The sequence below is a fragment of the Molothrus ater genome, chromosome 13, assembly GCF_012460135.2.
Source record: "Molothrus ater isolate BHLD 08-10-18 breed brown headed cowbird chromosome 13, BPBGC_Mater_1.1, whole genome shotgun sequence".
NCBI lineage: Eukaryota > Metazoa > Chordata > Aves > Passeriformes > Icteridae > Molothrus > Molothrus ater.
The window spans coordinates 4,279,773-4,299,746 of NC_050490.2; the positions used below are offsets into that span (position 1 = coordinate 4,279,773).

A 19,974-nucleotide genomic window follows, 5' to 3' on the forward strand; every position below is an offset into this window, starting at 1 on the left:
TTGGGGGGCAGTCCTCTCAAAATTTGCTTTCTTGTCCTCCTCTGTGTTCCCAAAGAATGTGGAGGTCCTGTTTCAGAAGCAGCAGGGTCAGAAATGCAAAGCAGGGCGCAAAGGGAGCAGCTCTGGCTGTGCCCTGAGCAGCTCGTGCCGCCTGCCCGGGCTGCAGAGGGACAGGAAACGCACAGCCAGGGTGAGACACAAGTGTGAGCTGCTCTGGTCACTCACCCTGGAGCTCTGCTTCTTAATTTCCAACCACAAGGGAGCCATGAATCACTCAGGCCTCAGCTTACTCGCACAAATGTTTCCCTTTCATTTCAACAGCTCTATTTCTTTTTTCACATGTTGTACAACTGCATCTCCTCTCAGCCTCTCCTTGCATCCAAACAAACCTCCTTTGCCCTTTCCTGACATTCTGCTTTGTCATCCCATTGGTTCCCATGTGTTGTTATAGCACTTGTTCAAGGCTGAATAAATCCCTGTTGGACAAGGATGATGCTTTACCACTCCAGTAAAGACCAAGTGATGCTTTGTACCATGGCATTAATGTCAGCTCTCAAAGAAACACTTTTGGTCCATCAGAGGATTGTATTTGCCTTCTTTCACTATCAAATCATAGCAGTGGCACTTAAATGAGCCATGATCTACAGATATATCTGCAAATCTCTCCTCTCCTGCTATTTTATTCAACAAGGTCTCAGAGTATATTGGATTTTTTCGCTACTGATCTCTTACTCCCATTTTGTACTCTGAAACTTTGATTTTTATCTGTTTTCTGTTACCTCACTCTTGAAGGTTATCAGATACCTCCTGCAAAATATTTCATTCTACCTTTTTGTTTCAAGCACAGCTATTTCCAGCCCCTTCTTCAGGTCTTATGGCAGGATCCAGCACCTCCCCCAGATCAGTGGCTTTGCCCATTTTAGAGTTCTTCCCCTGCTTTGTCTGTTCAGCCCTGTTTTGTTTTTATCTAGTGTCTTAAGGATTTCCTGTGTAGCACCATAACTGACCCCACATTTTCTTTGTCAAGACAATCAGACAGCAAGATTGGATCTCATTAAACAACTGTCTAGCCTTGCTAAGCTGTCTCGCCTCTATTCTATTTTCCATTTACCATTTTGTGTTATAATTAGCACTCTCATGGAGTGGTTTTGCAAAAGCTGTTAAGCTGCACTAGTCAGACAGTGCTTGGTACTTCTCAGAAAGGATTTTGCTATGATTCTAAGAAGTAATGACTAGTCAAAGAACTTATTTTATATTTTTTAGAAATTAAAAAATGCTTTAATTAGATAATAAATATAGGCATTAAATGTGTAAAACCTCATTTGCTTATACTAAAATCTAGTTGTTTGGAAGAGGGCAATTTGACTCACCACCAGTAATTTCTCTCATGGCCAGTAAAGGGATTCTGCTTAGTCAAAGCCTGTGTGGCTGTAAAAGAGGATTTAATCCTTGTTGCTAAAAAAGATTAGTTATTCCTCGTTGTCCAACAGGCCTATAATTACCAACAAGAAAGTGCTTGACAGGGATTTCAGTGTTGTGAGCAGAGTTGTGTTGTCCTGAAATTCACCCCCGAACTCTGCACGTGTGCTCTGCTCTCTGCCTGGGGATTTTCTTCTTGTTTTCTTCTTGAAGATCCCCAGTAAAGGAGGGGCAGCCTTTCCTCCCCCCTGCCCAGTGACAAAAGTTGCTTCCCTCCAGTGCAATGAGCAGCACTGCTCCTTCAGAGACAAAAGAAATGTGGAGGGGATTCTAGGACTGGAATCTTATAAACTACTCTATAAACCCTTATAAACTACAACTTCTGTGCTGTAGTTAAAGCAGAACAGTTTTTCCTAGAACACTTGAAAGGAGCCATGGAAGTCTGCAAGCAGAGTTGATGACAGTGAGCACACTGGGATACCCATTCTTCTTTCCCCTGAGGATGAACAATGCTGCTCCCTCCCATCAGCATCTTCCTGTGAGATCTGTGCCTTGAGACTGTGCCCTGTCCCTCCTGGTACAGGTTTTTCCATAGGTAACCACCCAGGCAAATGGGGGGAGTTAACTGTGGCAGAGATGATTCAGGGCTGGCTATGGTTCCTGCAGCCACTAGGGAGAGGCTCTGAGGATTTTGCTTTGGTTATGAAAGCTGCAAGGGAAGACTGGCAGTGTCAGTTCCCTGCCCAGGGGGTAGGAAACACCAGGATTGCTGGGGGGTGACATAATTTCTTCTTACCTTCTGGTGGCACCAAGGTGAGGAACCTTGTGTCTAACTCCCTAAGGATCAGCCTTATTCCAGAACATTCCTCTAAGCCTCCTGCTGCTGGGTGCTCAGAGGGAACTGCAAGGCTTTTTGAAGTACAAGAGTTCACATTTTGAAGTGAAAAGGCTCCTATTGTAATAATATCAAGGAGGAAAGACTAAAATGCTGTCCTCATTACTGAAGCAGCTCTCAATAAATAGCTTTTCCAATGGACTGAACTGAAGCAAAACGATCCAAACCCATGCACAAAGCACTCATGGCACACTCTGCATGTCCAGCTGGTGATGGTCTGCAGCAAAACCATCCAAACCCATGCACAAAGCACTCATGGCACACTCTGCATGTCCAGCTGGGCTGGTGATGGTCACAGTGACATGAACTCATCAGGCCCTTGTGGCCGTGGTGAGGCAACTCTGGGCTTTTCTGCAGTGGCTGCTCTCCTTGGAGCATTCCTAACCATGCTGGCACCTGGCTTGCTCACCCAGGGCTTTGTTTAGAGGCGTTTTACATAGCCCAGCTCAGAGCTCTCCCTGCTCCTGCAGGATGAGCCAGCTTGGCAGCACCTCAGCATCTCCCCAGGGCAGCCTGTGCTGCTGAGGCTGTGTGTCCTGTCTGGGGAGTGCCAGAGCTCCACCTGGGCTTGCTGCAGGGCTCTGGGAGCTGCAGGGCTCTGGCAACTCTGCCTCTCAGCAGGAAAGGGCTCATCCCAGCACCTCCAGCATCTCCAGCACCTGCTCAGCTGCTCTCTGTAGGGAGCCGGGTGCAGGAGGGAAGAGGGACAGTAACCCCAGGGTACAGCTGGGCAGTGGCACCACCCTGATGGGCAGGAAGGGCTGGAAAAGGAAAATCTCCACAGCAGACACTGGGTGCATTGCTCAGTACCCAGCAGGACAGTGCTGAGCTGGTGTGGTGCTAAACAGAGCAGAATCCACCCCCAGTACCTGCTCTGCCTCTCAGGGGGGCTGGCATGAGCAATGACAGCCACAGCAGAGCTCTCAGGGCTTCCTTCAGCCTAATCTGCCCTCATTTAGGAATTATTTGAAATGTATTATCTGCTAATATTTAAAAAAAAAGCTTTTAAACCCCCTCTACTTTCTCCTAAATTTCAAAATATTTAGTTATTAAAGTTCGTTCCTCATCTGGTTCCTAATGATATTTTTCCAAAGCTTGTATCAGAGTGTTCTCACATAGTTGTGGACTGAAAATGCTAAATGCTGCTACCTGATCCAAATAAACTATTAATACAGATATTCAAAGAGAAAAATAACTGAATCTGTTATGAGTATGTTTGGAATTTTTCTCTAAGTCAAACTGGTTTTGCATTCATATTTGTTTAGTTGTAACAGTCTTAGTAAAACAAAAACTTAAGATCCACTTTTCCAGAGTTAAAAAGGAAATAAGTACTGGTGTGAGGAGGAAGTTTAGTGAGAACAGGGCACAGTGAAGTTTTGAACAAGCATCATTTTGACAATATCTTTTTCAACTGTCAGAAAGAAATCCTTTCTATCCACAGTGGTATCACACATGATATCTCAGTCCTGGACTGAAAGTAAGTTGTTCTGACTGAGTTAAATCAATTAATTGTATTCTTGCACCATACCACTGGGTACTGGCCCTGAGTGTTTCAAATCTTGTTCCCTTGATCTGCCAGTCTCCTTGTCAAGTGCTCTGCCAAGGGCTTTGTATGTGTAGAGGAGCAGCAAACAGACTTAAACATGACTTAGAATCTCCAAGTACCTTGGACTGGATATTTCCAGTCAAGGTCATGGCATGGCCTTTCACTGTAATTCAATCACTTGTTTTATGTTTGGTGGTTTTTCCCCTGGTATACTTTAAAATTTCATAGTGTTTTTAGAAATATACTCCTGGTACACAGTGTTTTGGGAAGTTTACTGCTGCCCTTCTGCACGTGCTCTCCTGGAATGAACAGGACAGCAGTGAGCACCCTGCTGTGTGCGTGCTGAAATCCCAAGTGCAGCTCTTATCTCGGGGTGCCCTGCTGTGATAAGAGCTGCTGTGCTGCTGCTTCTTCCTGTTCCTGTTCCTGTTCCAGGGCTGCCTCCCAGCTCTGCTGCACCACAGGGGCACTCAAAGGGCCCTTTGCAAAACCAACCCCAGCTTTTCAGCCTGGCCCTCCTCTGCCTGGCCCTGGGCAAGTGCCAGCAGCTGAAAAGGCAGCTCAGCATCCCCACTCTGAGCCGAGCACACTCAGGTCACCATGCCCAGAACAGAGCGGTGCCACATCGGAAACCTCTGACCAAAACCTCCTCCCCTGACCAGTGCTAGGTGTGATGTGAGGCCTTTTTCACACATGGTCATGTCATAATCAACTGCTTAGTGGGTTTAAAAGCCTTTGCTCATGCTGTACTGTGTAAGAGTTCCTTCTTCCTACTGGCTGAAATCAGTTGGAATGGATGGCAATGTGATGGGTGCTTGTGCTTTCCAAGACTGACTGCAGAATTTATACGAGCTTAAAAAATCTATTTTTTTAAAGTATTGATGTTTTTTCCCCACATAAGCAGAAAAAGCAAGAAAGAGTAGGTGGGTTGAAGCTGGCTGTACAAGATTTCTGTCATTTCTTGTAAATTCACTCTTTGTGTATCAGAAACATAAATGTTTGCTCAGGATGTAGGTAGGGACATTTTGGTGATAATTCCACGAGTTGACTTGGGCATTTTCCACAGGAGCTTAGTTTGCAGTTTTGCTGCAGTCTGTTACCTAAATCTGACATGCAGTACCTTTCATGGGCAGCAAATGGTATTTATTGTCAGAAAATAGCAGAGAGGTGAACCTTGAATGGGACCTTCAAAAATTAAAGGGGAAACCACTGCCTCTGCAGCATTCCAATTGCTGGGCTGCTGGACTGCCTCCCCCACTGCCCCTGTAGCAAGATTCTCACCAGGCTTCAAACCTGCAGCAGCCAGGATGGTCAGAGGTAAAACTGAAATTGAGATCCATAAACTGTACAGGAGCAGTGCAAATGACACTGAGCAGAACAGTAACTCCTCAGTGGTCTTTTGCTCTTGACCCTGTGGGTTTTCTCTGAGAAGGAAATGGTTGATTTCGAGTTCTGCTGACATAGGAATTTGCTCCTCAGCTTCTTGAGCCCTCGCCTGTGGCCACATTTCTCTTCACAGACAAAACCAAGGCTCAATTCTTCCCAAGAATATTTCTGGGTTTCACATTCTCTGAACCTCAGAGAAAGGAAAAACAATTCTTATCATTTGCTGTGCCTGTGTTTGTGCCACAGTAGAATGCAATGTGGAGATTGTTTACCCAAGGTGATGGGGTTTTGTTTCCTTGGCCTACCTGGGCCAAGCATGTGTGTGTGTGTGTGTGTGTGTGTGTGTGTTTATTGGGACTGTTGCTCATGAGATTCTGTGCAGTGTGTGCAGAGTTGAGTGCTTGGCAGTTTAGATTCAGTTAGCATTCAGTTTAGATGTAATGTAACATAGTGTAATGTAGAGTAGAATACTATAGTATAATAATGTAATTAATTAGCCTTCTGATATCAATGGAGTCCTCCTCATCATTCCCTCCTTTGTTGGGGCTGCTTGCAAATATTCTACTCACCCTCCTCACTGGCATTCTGGACTGCTCATGTGTTACGTATTAGGCATTCTTACAGTCACAGCATATTGTTTGGCTCTCTTCATGTTTTAATGCCCCCTGATTTGCACAGATCCAAAGTGATGCCTGCCTCACTTTTGCAGGTGGTTTGCTGGCTGGCAGACTCATGGCACACAGGGAGCAGCCTTGGAAAGTCCCAATTCCAGTCTACTAAAAGGACTCTGCTTGTGCTTATTACCTCTGTTTTAAGTTGTCTTCTTAATAATTTGATTAAACATTGTTCTGAGTGCAGTTCAGAGCCCCAGTGCTCCTGTGCTAGCAGAAGGAGCCAGCAGACAGATATATATCACAAGAAAAACCATGACAAAAACCTAGGAATCCATTCAGGAAATCCATATAGAATAAACTTCTGGAACACCTCCGTGAGGGGGATAATAAGAAATGGGACAGGAGGCAGCAGAATCCCTCAGCAGTTTTTAATGGGAGCTTGATGTGGCTACATGACACAAGTCTGAGGTGGCAGCATCCCTTTGTATTTTCTCCATATGACTTCAGACAACAGCTAAATCCATAATTAAAGTGGCTTCTCCTTGGGAGCCAACAGAGAGGCCAGAGTGAGAATTTGCACCTGTCTTTCAGAAGGCACAGCACTGTTGTCCTTCTGAAACATGACAGATAAACCTGTCAATGGTGAGATCAGATGTTCCTTCAGTTTCCTACTAAGTAACATTAGCTACACAAGAGAAACTGGAAGAAAAATGAGGAGAAATAGAATCTTACAAGTAGAGGATACTTCTGTTTTGTTCAAAATAATGGTCAGAGATTACTTTTGTTTCTATTCCTCTTTGGTTCGTCCACTTCCAGTTTCCTTCTCTGTTATAAGAGGGCTCCTCTCCTTCTACAAGCACTGTGAGCTCAAACCCAGACCACAGTGAGTGAAACTGAAACAGCCCTGACCTGCTCAAGCACAGAGATAACTGTCCACCAGGTCTTACAGAGCCACTGGAACCAGACCTGCTTAGGTAGTACACTAATTTATTAAAAAAACTATGTGTCTTCCCCTCCTTGTCTTAAAAGGCTTAGAATTGTTTCCTGTCAGTTCTGAAAAAGGCACTTCATAAAGTCACTGCTGAACCTATGCTCCCTTTGTTACTGGTGTCCCCTGGCACATGGGGAAGGGTAAAACTTCAGGAAATATTCCCAGGCTCTTGCTGTAGAAGGGGAATGAATTCAAGATTTACTTCACTTCTTAGTAAAGATTATTTCAATATCTACATGTTACCAATTCCATTTCACAAGAGATCTTCGCCACCTAAATGATAATTTTCAACATATCCGCTTATTCAACATGATGCAACATTCTTACACTCCATTAGAGTCTGATTGAGACACCCCTGCCACAGCTCCACACCATCCCCCACGTGCTGCCTGTACAGGGAAGGGGAACTGCATTTCAGTATCTTTCTCCAGCTGTTTTATGTGGGGCTGAACCTGGTGGCAGGAGGACTCCAGGCTGCAGGCAGCGGCTGTGGGCAGGGAAAGCTCCAGTTCCTGTTCCAGAGTGTGCCTTCCCCTGCAGAGCTCCCAGAACCAGAGGGCTTTAGGAGCCTCTTCTTCTCCTCCTCCTCCTCCTCTCTGCTTAGCAAATGCACCTTCATTCTCCATTGTCACCCTGGTTTTTTAAGATTTTCTAAGCCTTCTGATGTTGACATTCTTGTAACAAACTTTCTCACACACTTTCTGTAAATAACTCATTGTTTTGCATTCCTTTATGGAGGAGGAGGAAGTTGATGGACTGTTGGTTTGTCCAGTGTCATTGGAGAGGTGGCACTGTCACCCTCCAATCCACTGTCACTCTTGGAAAACTATAAATGTTGGAGTCAGAAAGTAAACTTCCCTTTTTTCTTCACCTTGAGAGCAGTGGTGTGAGCTTGTGTTATTTCATGTCCTATAGCAACACTCCATCTCCAGAGAAAGCCTTTACCAGGTGAGAACTTTTTCATCAAAGCCCAGCTTCATCTTCCAAACCAGCACCCCTACTTCCAGTAAAGCTGTGTTTTCCCACAAAAAAAGACTGTCAGAAACCCATGTCCTAACCAAATGTTCATCCAGGCTCTCTCAATGGCAGGGCCCTCCTTTCCTTCTCCTGGTGTTCCTGGGGATTTCCATCCCACTGAGCAGCAGCCCCAGGGCTGTTTGTCAGTCCTGGTTTGTTCATAACCCTTCAGTAATTACAGCACCCACTGCAAGGAGCATCGAGTGATGAGACTCAGAGCTGCTGACCACCTACTTTCCTTTTTGTCTTTGTCCCCACCTTTTATTTTTTATTTTTCTTTCATGTTAGGAATACATTAGGCCTGGACAAATCGAGAGCAGCACAAAATAGCTTCTGGATTTGAAAAGCTCTTACATTAAAGGGAAAAATCTTGTGTTTATTTATTCATTTGCTCTGAATGAAACCACAGGAATTGGTATCTCTAAGCTAGCCTGAGCTGGTACATTTTCACTTAATTCCCAAGACTGTTGCCTTTCATTTCAAGCAAAGAAAAAGTTGCATGAGGAACTATGGAACTTTTCAATTCCTCAGTCTTGTTCAGTGACATTTTTCTACCACTTTAAAGAATTACTAAACTCTGTGTACAGTGAGGGAATAATTCTCTGGGGAACTGAAAAGCTATTGGGATCCAGATGTGTATTTTCAATGTGGGCTTTTTTCTTCACCTTGACACCTTGAGCAAGGTTGAGTGATCTCCATGCAGAGCTGTTCCCCTAGCCCTCACCTCATCTCAGCCCCAAATCCCCAAACTCTTACTGAACAACACAGCAAGCTTTGTACATTATTGAACTCTGGCTGCTGAGGAAAGTTTTATTACAAAACCTAGATTAAACTGGAGATGAAACCAGTGTTTTCTGTGCCAAATGCCCACTGGAATCTACCTTGCTGTGGCAAGGCAGGAAAATGAAATCAGATAAAGGTCTTCTTGAGCTAAAGGAGCTGAAATATAATCAAGCAGCCTAACTTGCCTTCCATACAAGTATGCAATGAGTGTTACTGGATTGAAATTCCAAGTGTTCCCCTGTGCCTAGGAAGCAGCCCAAGTTCAGTGTCTGCAGCCAGTGACTGAAGAAAGAGAGGCAGCTCTGCAGGAGCGTCAGGAGAGTCAGCCCAGAGGGACGAAAGGGACAGGCTGTGAATCACCCAGCCCTGCCAGGAAAAAATCTGTTGAAATGAGATTCCTAGGGACACTCTGAGATTCACCCTGGAGAAGCTCTGGGTGGGAGGAGAGGCTGAGGGCTGGCACTGCTCAGCCTGCAGAAAGGGGCTCAGTGTGTTTAAATTCCTGTGGGAGGGAGCAGGGGAGATGGAGCCAGCGCAGGGACACCCAGCGACAGGGCAAGAGGGAACAAGCACCTGTGGAAATTCAAGAAGTCCTGTTTAGCACAGGAAGGTTTTTGCTGAGAGGTTGTAGGGGGATACAGTATGGGCAAATGAAGGTAGTATACAATATAATCTTATCCCCCAAGGAGTTGCAGCTGGACCAATTACTAAAGATTAGGAGCAGGCCTGATGTTAACAGGCCACACCTGTAGCCAATAAGAACAGTGGTATAAAAGGGTGGATTGGGGGGCTCTGGAGTCAGATGGCTGCTGCAAGGACCAGGAACAGTCAGTGCTTAGAGGAGCTCCCTGCGGGAGACATTGAGGAGGTAAGAAACTCTGGTGATATGGAATTCTTGCACTATAATGATAATAGAACTCTTGCTATATAAGACAAAAATAATAGAACTCTTGATATATAAGACAACAGGAGGTGGTGAGACACAGTATCAGTTTGCCCAGAGAGGCTGTGGAGGCTCCACCTGTGGAGATGCTCTGAGCTCCTACTGCAGTGACTGGGCCTGTGCTGGGTGAGGTGAGGCTGGAGATGTCAGAGGCCCCTCTCAGCCTCAGCCACTCTGTGACTCTGCCTCACAAAATGCACCTCAGTGGGCTGCTCTAACAAGCCAGAGGACACCCTCTGATCTCTGAGTGAGGCTCCATTTCAAGCTAGGTGTGACAAACACTCTGTAAGTGGTGGTGGTTAGATGTAGCTGTGTACATGTGGGCAGAGTCCATGACTCATCTATTCCATATTTAAAATACAGACTCATGGCATACTTAAAATTGGCAGAAATAAGAATCCTCCCCTTCCCTGAGCCCAAGTAAAACCAACCAACTTCTGCAGAGCAGGATGGATCAAAACAAACCAGATACAGCTGTGTAAAAATATTAACAAAGTTGTCACAGTGACTTAATTCATCAATCAACCAATTTTAATATTCAAACCTCTCAGTTGCAACATGGTCATCAGAAAATTATAATAAAGTGTATTTAACTGTCTAATTATCTCAGTCACTGACCCAAAATGAACTCTCTGTAAATCCATTCATCTAGTGTTAGTTCATTTGAGCTTCATTTTAGCTGTTGTGCTCTGCTCAGAAGTGACTTGTGAAACACCAGTGTTTCCATAGCCACAATGACTGCTCAGGTTTTCTACTTGTAATTTCCTCTGGTTTCAATGACTGTTGTGATTGCTCCCCCTCCACGGGTGCTTCTCATTGCCTCAGGGAGCCAATGTCTCTGAGCAGCTGGGGAAATGGAGGAAGAAATTACATGTAAAAAAAAGAGTAGAGCAGCCTCTTCTGTGGAGATGAAGTCGACCTCACAACAAACACAGACATCAGCTGGCAACCAGTCCAACTTTTCCAAGCTGGTTCCCCCTTTATTCCCCCTTTCCACACATCCTGCAGCAATGCCTTGGCCTGGATGTGACCAGCACTGTGGCCATGGCCCCACCTCTGGAGCTCAGGGAGTGCAGGGCCATGGCCCCACCTCTGGAGCTCAGGGAGTGCAGGGCCATGGCCCCACCTCTGGAGCTCAGGGAGTGCAGGACAGGCTGACAGCAGATCCCACCTGTGTGCTGCTGTGCAGGGAGATGATTTATCTTAACCTGCCTTGTGTCAGTAGGGCCAGATGCAACTGGTGCCATGCCATTCAAATCAAACTCAGTGGGACCCTCTTGCAAAGCTGGGATGCCAGGCTGGAAGGTTTGCCAGCCTCATCCCTGCCTGTCCAAGCTCAGCCTCAGCCAGCAGGAGCCTTCCCAGCTCCAGTTCCTCCCAACAAACCTGCCCAGTATCACTTCCTCCTCACATACCTGCTGCAAAACAATGGGCCCTGCAAAGCTCAGCCTCTACAGGAAAGCAGGGTAGCTCCTGCTATATAAAAACACTTCCTATATTGAGTAAAACAATTGATGCTGTATTTCTTCAGCATGTTGCCTAATAAGTTTAGGAAATAGCTTTACTGTGACTTTTATCACCACAGAGCTCTTGTTCCACAGTTAAGAGTCTCATCAGAAGCTAAGTTATTTGTGAAGCTAATTACATCTTTTTTGGCATATATAACAGACCATTGTGTGAAAAAGCTGAAGTAGAAGTTGAGAGGCTCATCTACAAAGTCAGCTTCACACTGAACCTGAGGCTGAACATGGCCTGAAGCCAAAGCCAGAGACATTAAAGATCTTTGTAAAGTCCCTGCTCCTGGAGCACTCCCATGGCTCCCACAGCAGCAGTGTCTGACCACAGCTCCACAGGCAGGGATATGAAAGGACCAGCCCACAGCAGGGCAGGGAGCAAATCCCCCCTGCTCATGTTCAAGGCCTGCTTCATGTTTCCTGGCCTGCATCTCCCCCACACTTTTATATGTGAGCTGTGAGAATTCACAAGCCCCAAGCTCGTTCCACAGCTGAGAAGGAGCAAGCATTTCACACTTCGAGCACTTATTTTTAAATCCTAAGTACCTTAGGAGCCCATGACACATTTTCAGAATTGACTTGGCTGCTTGAGTTGGATTCAAAGCTGTGTGAAGGAACAGATCTGCTCCCACTCAACTCTGGGCACTTTGGAGCCTGCCCCAAAACCAACCAGCTCCTCTGGAAGTTTTCCTCATTCCCTGTTCCCAGGTGGGTATGGCAAAGCCAGGAAGTGGTACCAGTACCTTCCTATCTCTTGGCCAGAAATAGGTGCGTTTCAGGGGCTGCAGCTGCAGTTTTGAGCAGCAGGATGGAGGGAGACTAAATAGAAGGAGAAGGCAATGACAGAAATTGCAAAGGAAAAGCAACAATGAGTGCGAGAACAAAGAATGAGACTCAGAAAGACACTCTGTGAGTGAGGGGGAAAGATTTTCTTGGATAGTGGTTTTTGTAACAAACAAAATTACTGTTGCTCTGCCTGTTAACATAACCCCATTAACATGGAACATGCTGGTGCCACACACACACTCTCCTTTAGCACAGGAATTTCCCTGCCTGTCTCCTGTGATGCTGGAGAAGACAGGTAACATCTGCCAGGCTTGTACAGCAGCCCAGCAGAATATTAATCCATCAGCAACTTCCCTGCACTGGCTGTCAAACCCCATCTGAATTTCCATCTCACTAACATTTTCCAAAAAATATTTTCAGAGGATAGAAAACTTCTGCTAGGAAGCACATTTTAGTGCAGACTTTGAGCAACTGTCCCTTAAACCATTACAGAGAGTGTGGAGTATATAGAAATAAAAACTGTAATTTAAAAATCCATGGGTTTTTTGCTCAGGCTATGCTACAAAGAAAATGAAAGTGAACTAAGTGTGGAAGTTTTAGTATAGTACTATCACTGCTACATTTATATGGAAAAGAGAGGATAAAATTTAAACCTGTTATGAGGAGCAAGTTGCTTTTCCCTGGAAGACAGCACAGCCTGTTCTATGAACAGGGAGAACTTTGGGGAGGGATTCTCTGCTTGTTGGGAGAGATCTCCTGCTTTAAGGGTTTCTTTCCATAGTTTACATTGAGGCAGGTCCTGAGGAAACCCCTGCTTATCCAAAAGTTTCCTGATGGTGGAGCAGGGAGCAGCTGTTCAGGGTGAGGCACAGGGAGGGGTGCAGCAGTCAGAGGTCAGGGCTCTGTGCTGAGGCACCCACTAGGGGCAAACACCTTCTGGGTGTCCATCAGAAAGTTTCTGCTCAGTGTACAGACCAAATACAGGACATAATTGCTCGCTGAAGCAAACCACATGAATACATTTTCCTCTCACAACAGAACCTTATGAATGCAAAAATATTTGCTGATCTTGTGATCTGGGGGGCATGCTGCACACTTGTGCTGTGTTGTGCAACATCCTGTAAGTTTTCACTTTTAAAGGCTTACTCTATAGCTATAGCTTCTATCCTGCAACCTGATACATTTTTGCCCTCCTAATCAATCTGGGCAGTACATTTCCAGCCAAAAAATATGAAATCCAAAGATGCTTTCCTTTAAATAAGGTGTTCTTTAAATAAGGTGTTAGCTTCAAAGCTAAGCAAGGATTTGAGTCATGGTAATGTGACTAAGCACAGGGCAGAAGTTTAGGGAAGAAGAGCCATGAAGAACCAGCCTGGCCAGATTGTCAGCTGGCATTAATCACCCTCACACTACTGCCATAGCTTGATTGATTCTCCCTGAAGACCAAGGCGTTGAAAAGTAACTACCCCAAATGTCCCAGCCCTAAAAGTCAGCTGGTTTGTTTTCCTAGGAAGCTCAGCAATGCAAGGGCTGGAGCTCCCAGGGCAGCCCTGGCCCCCAGCTGTGTCCCACCCTGTGCACTGCACTGTGCAGTCAGAGGGTGCAGAAATGAGGAGAATCTCACATAGCTGTGGTCATGCACAGTTAGTCCCAACATCAACAGCGACTTTCGTATTTCCTCATTGTATTTTTATTCTTTTTAACTGTTCAAATCTAGTCCTGCAAAGGGGGTGGGGAGGGCTTCCTGGAAGTGCCCAGAGGATGGTGTTTCACTGAAATGTGTTTTTGCCTCTGCCCTTCTGTTTTCTACCAAGAGAGGGTTTACCCTGAAGCGTGGGTGGAGAGAAAGCAAGCACAAGCAGAAAGAATTCATACAGCTTCATGTCTTTCTTTAAGTCAGTCCTTGATGCTAAATAACTGATTGCCCAGAAAAGAGGCAACCACATAACATCCTGTTTACTCAACTTTCATATGATAGAATTTTGATTTTGAACTTTCATTCTCCAATTGCAAGAGAAACTCAGATTATCACAGAGAAATTACTAAGGTGCTTTTACCTTGTAACTGCAGGGAAAGAGCTTAAAAACAGGAGACCAAAGGGATTCTCAAACAAAAGTCAAATAACAGGTATGGAGCAGATCTCCTCGTTTCAGTATTTGCTGGTTTAAGGTCAGCTGTGAGGGTTTGCTAGCTATGGAGTGTCACTGCTGGTCCTTTCTGACCTGTGCTGCCTCGCAGCTCCTGGGCTCTGCATGCCTGGGAATGCTCCTGGCAGCAGGGTGGGAGCCTGGAGGGAGCTGAGCAGGAGCATTTTGCTCACAGCTGCTGGCTCTGCTCTTCAGCAAACAGGAGGGAATTCAGCTTATAATTAGCAATAGCTCACCTGGGAGCCACTTGTAGAGCTGAGGACACTCACTGCAAGCAGGTTCTCACTGTGACACAGACAAATCCATGTCCCTTTCAAAAGAGGCTTCTGGCCCTAGCACAGGAGCTGGGAATGTCAGTGGTTTTATGGGGACTCGATATAGTCTCTACACTGCATCCTTCTACCCAGGATCAAACACACTACTAAACACTATGTTTTTGCTTGGAGACAAATCTGGATTTTTACTAAATTAAATTGAGAACAGAGAACAGCATTAAATTAGTTTAAACTATATATAGAACCAAGTTGTATTTAAAAAATATTAAAATACAGATACATTGAATACAGGAAACACATAGTAAATGCTCACTTACCCAAAAAGCATCTTTAAACTGCAGCTGGGTCATTATTATTGCTGTGTGGAGGGGTAGGAATCCTTCAGCAAGTCTGTTGTGGGGTGAGAGTGGCAGCAGGCACAGCTCTGAGCCTTGTCACTGCACCCCAGCCCAAGCAGAGAGTGCAGCACATCCACAGACCCGTCCCTCCTGAGGTCAGGCTGGTGCCAATAGCATGGGGCTGTTCCAGGCAGCTCAGAGAAATGACCTGTGGCTGTGAGGGACAGAGGGCAAAAGAGCTGTTGCTCATACACAGAGACAGGCTCAGCACCCGCACCCCAAACCTGTTTCTCTTCTGGTAAACAGTTAATATTGAAATGAGGAAGCAAGGAGATGTCAAATGGTGTCAGGCTGCTCCTTGCCATGGGTGTGTGTGAGCGGGCAGGAAAAAAATAGAGGGGAAAAAAAGGCACTAAGTTCAGTAAAATGATTTGATCAGCTGCAGGAAGAGAGAGGACAATTACAGTGCAAAAGAAACCAGCACAATACAAAGAGACAAGCTATTCTCTAATGCTGTGGTCTTGCAAAGAAAAAGAAGCAAAAGAAACATAGGTGCCCCATTTCTGCAGCACCTTCTGGGGCTAGCCTCTGCACATGGGAAGCTTAGCTCAAAGCTGCATTTTGCAGCTGGAAAGGCTTTTCAGGACTCAGGTTAAATTAAGAACCCTGAGAATTGTGCAGGTGTCTGCACACATTTCGATACCTGGATGTCGATGTAGAGAACAGTCCTGATTTGCATGCCCTCACTAAATGTTCATATGAATATGCAAGATATGTGGAATTTAGAAGTAAAATCCAAAGTCTTGAAAAAGAAGAGAGCTAAGAGTTTGTTAGCACCAGGACCTGAGCAAAGCCTCACAGACCAGTGAAGGAGCAGCACCCAGACCACACTCAGCACACTGCTGACACCAGGTATTTCAGGCAGCTCCTCAAATCAGCTCCTCCAGTTCTTATAACACAGCTGCAAATACCTGAGCACAGGGTAACACTTCTAAAGCTTCCCTGAAACCCTTTCCAAAGCACCTGTCCTCCAGGTGAGGTTGCCTCTGTTCACCTCCTTAGGACGTTTTAAGCATTCTTAAATACTCACTTGCATTTTTGGGGTGTAGGAAAAGAAAAATAGTCCTGTGGTGGTTGCCTATGTGAAAGCTGTCTGTCCCCACCAAGAACACATCAGGACTTACTGATTTCCAGCTGACTGACTGACACTGCTCTGGGTGCTGCTGCTCCCTGCTGCCCCCAGCAGCAGCCCTGGGCAGATAATTTCCGAGTGGGGAACTCTTGCAACTTCCCTGGGCTCCAGCAGGACTCGGGGCTCTGCTCAGAGAGCTCTGCAGCAGCTGGGGGCTGCAGTCACCCCATCTCATTCCATGGGCAGTCTGTAGCTGCTGTTTAAAAGAATTTACAATGTCCCTTCCTGATGGTCTGAAGAAGACAGGGAATGTGCAGGGACTTTGTGAAGTGCAAGCAGGGGAGGGCAGATGCGAGTCTGGAGGGTCAGAGGTGTAGCAGGAAGAAATCATGATTGCATAAGAGTGGGAGGAGAAATGTGAGGATTCACTTGCAGACAGTGTTGAGGAGAAAGGAGTGAAGCTTTCTTCCAGAAGGGAAAGTTCCTTGAAAAAATGTATTTTGAGGGCATGGGCACTAGTCATACTTGATCTGTATCGAAAAAGAAAAGGATCTTTTTAGAGAGTTTTATCTCAGTCCTTCCAAACCCAAATGCTTCCTGTTACTATTTCCAAGTTACAGCTGTGTTTTGAAACCATCTTTGCTGCTGTTGGGGTTCATAAAAATAAACTGAGTGTGTTTTAGCCCTCTAAAATGTTACACTTCTTTCCTGTTATTTTTAGTTTGGCCTCCAGCCACAAAGCCAATTATTTGACTGAACCTCACACTGGGCTGAGCCTCCATCCATCCCACCCAAGAGCTCTGGTGCAGCACAGTCACCTCCCAGCAGCTCCCAGCTCTCTCTCTCTCTTTCCAACACCATCAGCATGGGCAGCTCACTGTGCTGTGGCTTATAGCTGATATTTTTGTCTGACGTCCGGGAGGAATGATGAGGAGGACTCCATCTTATCAGAAGGCTAAATAATTACTTTATTATACTATATTATTCTATACTATATTACACTATATTAGATTACGTCTAAACTGAATCTGCCAAGCACTCAACTGCACAGAATCTCGTGACTGTCAGCCGACAGTCCTGACACACACACACACTTGGCACTGATAGGCCAAGGAACCAAACCACCATCACTGTGGGTAAACAATCTCCATAGTGCATTCTACTCTGGCACAACACAGGAACAGCCAATGAGATAAGAATTGTTTTGATCATTCTGTTCTCTGCTTCTCTCAGGTTCAGAGAATGTGAATCCTGCAGTGGGTGAGCTCCTCAGACCAGCCCAGAGCAGGTCTCCAGGCCGGGTGCTTTGATGAGTTGTCAGAGCAGCTGGTGTGAGTCCCAGCCCTGGCTGTGATGAAGCACATTTGGGTTGATTTGGGTCCCTGGCCCAGGCCCTGGTGGCGCTGGGCTATGTCCATGGGCGCTGCACCGTGCAGGGGTGGCTTTGCAGGGCTTTACAAGGGGGACAGGATTCTGTATCCCCTCTGCTACAAACAGGAACAGGCCATCAAGGCTGTGGTGGCTAACAGCTGGCCTGAAGGCCTCAGTTACACATGATCCCGATGTTATAACTTGTGAAAAATACCTATTTTATGATTGGCTTTTTGCAAATATTAAAATGAATATTATATGGGTTATGTTAGAAAGTTATGCTGTATTAATTTTTTTAAGTAGTGTGTTAAATATAGTTTTAGGTTATAACATAATGTTAAAATAGAAACTATGCTAGGTAAGATACTTTTTTTAAAAGAAAGGACTTGCAGTAAGATAGCAGCCACAGGACACCTGAATCTTTCAGAGAAAGAGAATTTATTGCTCCATTATCAGAAGAAATTAACTTCTTCCTGCCTTGCTCAGCCCTGAGACGCTGTGAGGGTTCAGAGGAAGAAGCTGACACTGCCCTGACAGAATTCTGTGTTTGAATGGAATTTATGCATCATGTATGAGGTGTATGAATATGCAACAGGTTATTGTTTTAAGGGTTAATCCTCTGTTAACGTGTGTCCTTTTTCAGGCTTATGTTGCCCAGAAAAAGGTACCCAGACGTCCATAACTCTTTGTTTCTATTGTCTCATATTGTCCTAATCCAAATTGTCCAAATTATTATTACTCCAATTATATTGCTATTTTTATAACCATTTTATTACTGTTAAACTTTTAAAATTTTAAAAAGAAGTGATTGGCGTTTTTCACAAACTGAAACACGGCTAATGACGGTCATGATGTACCCAGAGTGCCGTGGGCTGCCAGGGAGGGTCCCAGGCCGCTGAGGACACGAGCAGTGATTGGCTGGCTGGCTGGCTGGTGATAGGATCAGCCAATCAGGATTAAGCGCGCAGACCACCAGCGCCATACTGGAGAACGGTGCTCCAGCCAAGCCGGCTGCTGTGCCTCAACCTTGGGGAGCTTTGTGATGTTCCTGGCTCCAGCATTAAAGGGGTCTCAGCCTGACCTGACAGGCTCACTCGGAAATCCAGCAGTGCCAACAAGGAGCCTTAAGTGGAACTCTTTCCTGACAGCCACTGCATCTCCTTCCACCCCTGCTCTCAGAGGTGTTCTATTTGATAGCGCCAAAACCACAATTCCTGAGGGGTTTTCCCCCCAGTAATTAAATTTTTTGGCAGCAGAATGTACCATTTGAGTCCATTCTGTAGTAAAAAGTGAGGATAAAAACATTAATTCTTTAAAAATATTGTTTTAAAACCCCTCAAATTTTCTCATTCTTTAGAATGGAAGTTTCATTTAATTTTTAACTATATACTACTTTAAGCAAAGCTTTTTATCAGGGATTTGGGTGGCAGGTTTGGATTTGAAAGTAGGAAAAATATGAAAATAGCATCTACAAACATTTTTGTGCACATCCAGGATGCCAAGCAAGTGATTCTTCAGAGGAAATGTTTCTGATTTTGGGGAGGCTGATCAAGTAGAAAGTAAACCTTTTATTCTACATAGCAAGAGGATGAGGGAGTCCATGTAGAAAGCATTAAGGCAGAAGACAAAGAAATGCTGAATACTCAGATAATCCCTGAGATGGTTGGGATTGTCAGAAGTCCTCAGGTGTATTGTGGTCCCTTGGAATGGTGGTTTGGGAAATGCCAATGGAGACTGGAAGGCACTGGTGCAGTCTTTCCCAGCCTCCAGAACCTTACATATGAGATACAGCTCCCAAACATGTCCAAACTCCAACAGCCCAGCCCCCAGTGTCCATCTGAGCCCCACAGCCTGGGGACAGCAGCAGCAAGGGAACTACTGCCAGAGGAGAGCCTTGGCTAAAATAGACACAATTCAGCCACTGATCCATTCTCATTCCATACGAATGGATCTCTGAATTTCCATGGAGGCAAGGTCAGGGGCTTGCAAATTATCCCAAATCATACCCATTAAAAATGTTGAAATCACCTTGCCTTCTGTGAGCAGCCAGTCTGTGTTCCCATGGAAACTGAAACTGCAGCCTCTGAACACCTGCCTTGGTTTGTTCCAGCTGCTCTGGGCCATGGTGGCTGTGGCTGGAGGCTCCAGCACGGCCCAGACCCCACCCCAGGCTCTGCTCAGCCCTGAAACTCAACTCCCTCTGCTCCTGTTAGAGGGAACTGCTGGAACAGCCTTCCAAAAGCAGTCTCACAGTGCAAGGCAGTCCTGCTGGCCTTCTGCTTCAGTAAAAATCCATAACTGATAGAAAGATTGATTGCACAGGCTCTGTTCTTACCTCTTATCTAACATTTCACAGCAGTTTCTAACAGAGGCCATCACTGAAAGGTGGACCCTGTTCTGCTGTTTTACCCAAGAAAAAGATCATCAGCCTCTGCCATAATCATAAAGAACATGAATGGATTTCCTCTAGAATTAAATTGTGATACTTTGTATATAATATACAATGTTTGTATCATAGAAATGTGGGGTCTCTTTGTGCTCCCTATGGGTTTAAACTATCATTAACCCTGAAGGCAAACAAAGGAAGAAGGGAACTGGAGAAGTGCAATGTCACTGGGGCCTTGAATAGCACAAACAGGACTGGGCTGCTCTTGGGAGAAAAGTAGAAGCACTTTGTGAATGAGAAAATGAAATTATTTGGGTTTTTATCCCCCTCTTCTTGGTATAAATTCAGGTACCTTCTGAAAGATGTTTTTAATATCTCTGACACCTTTTGAATGCTTTATCAATACACTGGCTTTGTCCATGCCTTAATTC

General features: G+C 45.3%; 1 protein-coding gene across 1 annotated transcript in view; it reads right to left on the bottom strand.

Moving 5' to 3' along the window:
• The window catches only part of PSTPIP1 (proline-serine-threonine phosphatase interacting protein 1), a 56,513-nt gene that overhangs the window by 35,425 nt on the left and 1,114 nt on the right, over positions 1–19,974 (bottom strand). The window contains exon 2 of the mRNA XM_036389467.2: positions 14,634–14,868. Within this exon, the coding sequence (XP_036245360.1) occupies positions 14,634–14,666 (33 nt within the window). The 5' untranslated portion in view covers positions 14,667–14,868. The remainder of the gene's footprint in view (positions 1–14,633; positions 14,869–19,974) is intronic.